This window comes from Caloenas nicobarica, chromosome 6 (genome assembly GCF_036013445.1).
Source record: "Caloenas nicobarica isolate bCalNic1 chromosome 6, bCalNic1.hap1, whole genome shotgun sequence".
Classification (NCBI taxonomy): Eukaryota; Metazoa; Chordata; class Aves; order Columbiformes; family Columbidae; genus Caloenas; species Caloenas nicobarica.
In genome coordinates, this window is record NC_088250.1 from 638,162 (window position 1) to 645,868 (window position 7,707).

At 52.3% G+C, this 7,707-nt stretch overlaps 1 protein-coding gene across 1 annotated transcript; it reads left to right on the plus strand.

The window, feature by feature from the left end:
• Positions 1 to 697: 697 nt before the first annotated feature.
• On the plus strand, positions 698 to 6,176 carry LOC135990525 (ciliary microtubule associated protein 1A-like). Its single transcript, XM_065638245.1, has 4 exons — positions 698 to 746; positions 2,901 to 3,027; positions 3,908 to 4,009; positions 5,775 to 6,176. The coding sequence occupies exons 2-4, from the start codon at positions 2,922 to 2,924 to the stop codon at positions 5,933 to 5,935; spliced, it is 369 nt and encodes a 122-aa protein (XP_065494317.1). The 5' UTR covers positions 698 to 746; positions 2,901 to 2,921; the 3' UTR covers positions 5,936 to 6,176.
• Positions 6,177 to 7,707: the final 1,531 nt, after the last annotated feature.

Genomic DNA, 7,707 nt, shown 5'->3' on the forward strand with positions numbered 1-7,707 from the left:
CTGTCACCAGCACTGTCCCGCGGGTGAGCGGGAGGAGGGGCCGGTGCCGTGGCCAGCACGTCCCCAGCCAGGGCAGCACTGGGCGGCAGCAGAGGGGTCAGGGCTGGGACTGCGGAGCAGCCCGAGCTCAGCGTCCTGTTCCCAAATCCTCTGCGCACTTGGGGTGCAGCGTGCGGGTGTTGTGATGACAGCAACAGCTCTGTGCCGTCACCCCTCAGGGGCTCTCTCCGGGCAGGACCTCGGTGAAGGTGTCAGGAGGATGGAGCCAGGCTCTTCTCGGTGGCAGCCAGTGGTAAGACAAGGGGTAATGGGTTCAAACTGGAACACAGGAGGTTCCACTTAAATTTGAGAAAAAACTTCTCAGTGAGGGTGACAGAACCCTGGGCCAGGCTGCCCAGGGAGGTTGTGGAGTCTCCTTCTCTGCAGACATTCAAACCCGTCTGGACACCTTCCTGTGTAGCCTCATCTGGGTGTTCCTGCTCCGGCGGGGGGATTGGATGGGATGAGCTTTCGAGGTCCCTTCCAATCCCTTACATCCTGTGATTCTGTGATTCTGTGAAGGTGTAGGAGACCCCCGGGCAGCGGGAGCAGCTGCTGCGGCGGGAGAAGGAGCAGCAGGCAGCTCGGCTGCTGTGGCAGCGGCAGGACGCAAGGCAGGAGCGGGCAGACCTGCTGGTGCAGCACCAGCAGCGCCTGAGTGCGCTGGAGCAGCAGCACCAGCTGGAGCGGCTGCGGGAGCTGCAGAGGTGAGAGCGGCACCAGTGGCACACGCGTGGGGCCGGTACTCCGGGTCTGGGCAAAGGAACCAGGGAATGGTTTGGGGAGGCGGTGAAAGGAGAAAATCAGAGTCCAGAAGCGCTGGGTTGTGGTCAGCTGGGTGGCTCGTGGAGTGGGGGTTCGCTTTGTAGGTGGACACAAGGATCTGGCTGGAGACATCATGTCAGAGTGGAGGCGCTGTGTTTTGAAAGGAGTTGTACCCCATGTTTTCTCTACCCCAAATCCCTTTTGTTCGGATGAACGAGTCACTGACATGTTTTGGGTCAATGAGAAATCTGGTTTTGGAGAAGCCCATAACCCCCAGATGTGTCCGTCCCAGATGTGTCCGTCCCAGATGTGTCCGTCTCAGATGTGGATGCCAGTCAGTGGAATGCCCTGTGACAGCCCACTGTGCTGGCCCAGCTCCTGGGACCTGGTTCCACATACAGTCACACGTGTGCACACACACACATACATGTATACACACACACCTACATACACGCACACGCATGTGCGCACACACCTGTGCAGATATTCTCATAGAATCCCAGGATGGAGGGGCAAGGATCACCTGGTCCAACTTTTCCTGGCACAAGCCCGGTCTAGATGAGGGGGCCCAGCGCCCCGTCCAGCTGAATCTTTAAAGTGTCCAATTTTGGAGAATTCACCACATCCCTGGGGAGATTATTCAAATGGCTGGTGGCTCTCCTGGTGAAAAATTTCCTTCTTGTGTCCAGTCAGGATCGCCCCAGGAGTAGCTTGTACCCATCAGCCCTTGTCTTTTCCCTGGGACTCCTTGTACAAAGGGCATGTCCATCTTTGTAGCCACCCTGGAAACACTGGAAAATGGTGCTGAGCTCTCCCTGAGCCGCCTTTTCTCCAGACTGAACAAGCCCGGTTCTCTCAGCCTTTGCTCGTATGGCGGCTGCCCAGTCCTTTGATCATCTCTGTGGCCCTTCTCTCGACCCTCTTCAGCCTGTCCGCATCTGGCTTGGCTGAAAGGGACTTAATTTTCTTCATGCAGTTATATAATTATTACTGTAGTAATCTGAGGGTATGAGGGAAAGAATGATTTGGGGAGGACAGGACACTTTTTATAGCCGTCACGTGTTTTGCAACACAGTGTTCGTTGGTCCCTGCCAAGACGATCACAGAGGTGGTGGCTGGGGTTCTGTGATGGAAATGCTTTTGTTCTGGTATTGAAGCCCAAATCGCCTCTAACAGTCTTAGAGCAGTGAATCTGGAAGTGTTGGTTTGCCTCAGCAGGCAAAGCCTCTGCTCCCCAGCGGAGCTCTGTGACTGCTGTGTCACTTGTCAACACCGTCACTGAGCGCAAGGGCAGTGTAAAAACTGGGTGCTTTGGAAAGCTCCCCCACTCTCTGCTGACGTTCCAAATCTGTCTCACGTGCACCCTGAAAATACACGTTGATGCAGGAAAGCAGATCTCAGGAAGGTCTGGCCCTGCAGGCTGGACATCCCCAGCCCTGGATCAGCCGGGTGATGCAATAACACAGCCTCCTGATGTCATAGTGCGTTTCCATGACAGTCCCAGGCTGTCCCCAGGGTCCCCTGGCCACTGACACCACAACCTCTCTTGCCAGATCTCTGGCTGCCCTCACTGCTCGCCACGCTCTGTGCCGCAGAGACAAAGCAGATGCAGACGTTGTCATCCTCATCCCTTTTGACGGCCGCGGCTGAGACAGGTGAAGTCCTGAGACTCCTCCTTCCCTGCCCTAGTTCAGCATCAGGGGTGAGCTCCATTGTGCCTGAGGGGATTTGCATCCCCAGGCCTTGAACAAATCCAGTGATGAGGAATCCACAGCTGCTCTGGGCAACCTGTTCCAGGGTCTCACCCACCTAATAGTGAAAAATGTTCTTTTATCGAGAGCATTGGTATTCTCTGGAGAGACAGGACTCGCATGGTACAGGACCAGGATGTCACCAGTGGGTGATTGAGATGGCTCAGAAAACCCCTTTCAAAGATACTAGCAAAAGTGGTTTTAATATGATGTTGTAAAAGCGCGACATGCCATCGAACTTGGTTAAAGTTCACTATTACTGTTCGGCACAATCATTTGAACAGTGATTGAAAACTCCTAAGGCACAGGTCAAAGTACCAAGACACTCTTCTGCTCTTTCCTCAGGTTTTATCAGCATCTCACAGCATGGACGGAGCCCGGGTGGGGACTTGGAGACCTCATGGCCCATGGGGCCCCATCATGGCCCAGTTCACCAGCCCTGGACCCAAATACTCAGTCCAAGGAACAACAGGTAAAACAAGGATCCGAGTGGTGTGTTGAGCACACCCGTGGTAAAATCAGCTACAAACCTGTTTCCCTTTTTCCCCCTTCTCAGAGAAGCCCCCTGCTCCTAAAACCTTCCCACGCAAACCCAGTACATGTGAGGTTTGTTTGTTTGTTTGTTAATTTTTATTTCTCTATGATTATCACTGGAGCCAGACTGTCAGGCGGTCCAGTTTCTTTTTAAGATTATTTAGCAATGCAGTTGCAGAAGCTTTTATGATTAGAGATTTACTGTTTGTTACTACAAGGCACAGTACAGCTCACCTTTATTACTCTTGGAGGAAAAAGGATGGGAATTTTGTGAGCTTGGCAGCTCAGTCTCCTGCAGCTTCAAAGGAGCTTTGAAATGAGGTTGCCTGCAGGTGGCCTTTCACGTGCTGTTCTTCGTACGTTACCTGAACCACAACCCCCCAAAGCCCCCACTTACCCCTGTCAAGGGGCAGAACTTCCTGCAGAAGGCAGCTGCTCGCCAGGTCCTCGATATTGCGTGGAGCCTCCATGGCCAGGAATGGGGAGTACGTGGCTCCAGCCTCTCCCATGGGTGGACTTCCCGAGATAAACTTTGAGATCATGCCTGAAACAAGCGAGTAACATTTCTCCAGCTGTTTGTTCAGCTAAGACTTGGATGTTTTCACATTTCCCTGCAATAGTGGCACAAAAGTTAGATGGGTGCAAAAGAGAGATGGGTACAAAAGGCTCAGCTCACCCCTTCAATGAGCTGTAGATGTTTTCCAGCAGCTGGCACTTCTGCAGCGGTTAAGGAGAGCAGCTCTTGTTGAAATTGCCTCCTTGGCTTGAGAAAAAAGGCCACATCTTCACTGCTTTTGTGCTGTTGTCCTCTGCCCTAGGCGATTACTGCCCTGAGAAGCCCAACAGACACGTCCTTAAGTGCCCTCCTGTGAAGTCCATGTCCTTCCGGCACAGGGGCATCAAAACCGACCTCCCTCCAGGTAAGTGACTGCGGGGAGACACCTACCCTTGCGTAGCATGTGAGGCATGGACTCTCGATAAGGTGCAGGGAGAGACATTTATTACAAATTCAGACTTGTATTTATACTTGATAGGATGCTTGCTCAAGCATTGCTGATTTGCTAAGTTAGGCATTACATAAGTGATACATTTTGTGTTCCTACCAAAGCTGCTACCAGAAAAGCATTTTTTGATGTCACAAGTTACCCCCTGTCCTTGATGTATCAGTCCTGTATCAATCCCTCTGGCCTTAGTATATAATCAGTACAGGCCTTGCTTCTTGTTTTTCCACCAACACTTGTTCCCCCGCTGTTGACTCGTGTAGTTTCTCCCAGGCTCGATGTCAGAATACCACTACACCCTTGCAGCTCAAGCATCCTCTACTGACAATCTGCTGCTCAGCTTGTTAACCAGGGCCAGTTCAAAGCCTCCACTGCAGGACACAGCTGTTTCCTGACAAGCTTCCTTCATGTGCAGTAGAAGCCAGTGGGGAGTGCTCCTGGTTGGCTGCAGCTGCCTTGGCAGGTGCTTGTGCTCATCTCTCAGCCCCAAGGTCTGATCTGTGCCTTTCCCCCACCCAAGCTGTGCTGCTGGCTCTGAGGAAATAGGGGTACAGCGGGCGGATGGTTTTACCAGAGCTGTGAAGTTCCAGTGAACCCCTCAGGAATTTTTCTTCCTGGTTCTTGCAGTTCCAGCACAAACTCATCTCATCCCACAGAAGCACTGACAGCTCAGTTTCGGAGCTGCCAACAGTGCCCCAGCGTGGCAGAAGGTGGAAGGATTGGGAAAGGGGGCAGACATCCTTCCTGCTCCTCTGAGCAGGTGTCATGGAGGCACCTCAAAGTCAGTTTTAGGTGAACAACAAGTTCAAACCAGATTTTATTCTGGCCGGAAAAGTGTAGCAAATACACTGACTAGAAACAGGGTTTATACAATTAGTTAGCACTGCAACAACATAAAATATCGATCAGATATCAGTTGAGGGGATTATTGTGGTACAACAACATAAGAATAATGACGATGCACAACGTGCATGCATTCAGTCACAAGAAAGAAAACCAGAAGCCTCTTGAGTCCAGGGAACCCACAAGAAATAATCACTCGCCTGGGTTAGGCGAGGGCTCACACTTGCCTGATTAGACAAGGACTCATTCAAGGATCTATCCAGTAAATAACCACTCACCAAACGAGGAGCTGAGGCGCTCTCAATCCTGGGAAGTCTCCTTAGACCGTGTACCAGTCTAAGGAAAGGGCTCCAGTTCACAGACCCGCAGCTCCGAGAAGACCACTCAAAGGGGTCTTCTGTGGGAACCCCATTTTATAGTCTGGTCAGATGTGGCTGTGGGCATTACAACATGGTCCAGAAGATTTGCAGCTACTCTGGGCACCTCCTTTGTTGAGGACCCTGTCAATCGACTCAGGCTCCCATTAAGGACCCTGTCAGTTGACCGAGGGTCCCATTAAGGACCCTGTCAGTTGACCGAGGGTCCCATCCTTCCTGCCCCCCCAGCTGGTGGAGGTGAAGTCACCCTGCCCGGGGCAGGGGAGGATGTGACTGACAGCACCTTGGTACCACTCTGGTGCGTACGTGGGGACAGGCACAGTGGGGCACAAAAGGTGCTAAAGAGCCATCAACTGCCCCACTGAAGGCTCCAGATCTCAGGGGGACGTGCAGCTGCCACAGCAGCCTTTGCAGGGTGCCTGTCTCTGCCCCAGAGGTTTCTTCTCTTCCCATTCCTCTTGCAGGTGCAGGCACCTACATGTTGCCCAGGGTGCTGGGCCCCAGCACGGTGCACACAGCTGCCAGCCCGTGCAATTCCATGAGGTGGAAGAGTCAGCAGAATCACTACAGTGCCGATCTCGCCACGGTGAGCTCTGCTTCTCCACCTTTTTGTAACAGCAGCTGAGGCTGCTCTGCTCTCCTCATGGCAGAAGAGCTGCAAAGCCTGCAGGATCCTTTCTTAGCACATCCTTGGCTGCAATAGGAGCAGAACCCAAGAGTGCACATGCCCACTGCCAGGGCCACAGGATTCTCCTGCCATTCCAGCAGGACAGGGGAGGCTCTGCTTCCACCGCTGTCCCTTGTTCTCTAACAGTTACAGTTTTGCTGATGTAGCACTCATCAGCTCTCATGGGAATCTCCCTCCTGCTCTGAGATAAGCCTCATCTCTGCTCCTAGTCCTTGCGGGTTGAATTCCCTTTGCTTGATTGTCACTGTGGAGAGCTGGCAGTGGAGATGAAGGTGGAGGAGAAAAATCCTCGAAGCAATTCCTGAAACATATTTCTGGCAGAAAAACCAACCCCTTCTTTCAGCTCTGAGCTACTTAGGATCAGGATTTCACATCCAGTGGCCACAAAAACACACGAAAAAGAAAAATGGCTGCCCACACCTCCACCAACTTGCAATAGAAGGGCTGTGGTGTTTCCAAATCCTTTACATTCCTGCAGAATTTAAAAACCCTTGTGAAATACCCAGTGATGATCACAAACCCTTGGTGATCTGCTGCCATACACACGAACTCCCATTGCGCTCGAGATTGGTCCCTTGGCAACCTGGCAGTGTGAAGAGCCGGCGACAACTGATGGGAACGGCTCCAGGGGATCTCCACCTGGAGGTCACAGCTGCTGCAAGGCTGAGCTGTTGCAATGAAAAGTTGAAATCTGCCATCACAGATTCATAGTGTCAAAGGCTTTACTGAAGTCCAAGTACACAGCATCCTCAGCCTTTCCCTCATCAAGTAAGCAGGTCACCTTGTCACAGGAGATCAGGCTGGTCAAGCAGGACCTGCCTTTCGTAAACCCATGCTGACTGGGCCTGATTGCTTGGTTGTCCTGTGTGTGCCATGTGATGTCACTCAGGATGATCTGTTCCATGAGGTTCCCTGGCACCGAGGTCAGATTGACAGGCCTGTAATTCCCTGCATCCTCCTTCTGACCCTTCGTGTAGATGGGCATCACATTCGCCAACTTCCAGTCGACTGGGACCTCCCCGGTTAGCCAGGCTTGCTGATTCACAACTGAAAGTGGCTTAGTGATCACGTCTGCAAGCTCCCTCAGCAGCCTTGGATGGATCCCATCTGGCCCCATAGACGTGTGTGTGTCTAAGTGGTGTAACAGGTCACCAACCACTTCCCCTCGGATTATTGGACTACATTCTGCTCCCTGTCCCTGTCTTCTGGCTCAGGGGGATGTGTACCTGGAGCACAACTGGTCTGACTGTAAAAGACTGAGGCAAAGGCGGCATTCCACTTCTTTCCAGCTATGTCATTTCGCCTGTCAAAACTAGAGTTAGGTCCAGTAATCACCGTTTCATTGTCCCATCATTGGTCAGGACACCCAGGGAGGGTCAGGAATGGATCTCCTTTAGTCCTGCCAAGGGAAGGCATCCAGCTGAGTAAATTGGGGCATCTCACTGTGGGTTTATACTCAGAATCACAGAATGGTTGCAGTGGGAAGGGACCCCTGGTGATCATGTGATCCAACCCACCTGCTAAAGTAGGATCACCTAGAGTGGATTTCACAGGAAGTGTCCAGGCAGGTTTGAATGTCTCCAGAGAAGGGAACTCCAGAACCTCTCTGGGCAGCCTGTTCCAGTGTCTGTCAACCTCAAAGTAGAGAAATTTTTCCTCATATTCAGATGGAACCTCCTGTGCTTCAGTGCCTGTTGCCTGTCATCCTA

Excerpts from the sequence above, each read along its gene's own strand:
- LOC135990525 (XM_065638245.1), top strand. The coding sequence starts at position 2,922 with ATGGACGGAGCCCGGGTGGGGACTTGGAGACCTCATGGCCCATGGGGC. Across the intron at positions 3,028-3,907 it reads CTCAGTCCAAGGAACAACAG|GCGATTACTGCCCTGAGAAG; the intron begins GTAAAACAAGGA and ends CCTCTGCCCTAG. Across the intron at positions 4,010-5,774 it reads CAAAACCGACCTCCCTCCAG|GTGCAGGCACCTACATGTTG; the intron begins GTAAGTGACTGC and ends TTCCTCTTGCAG.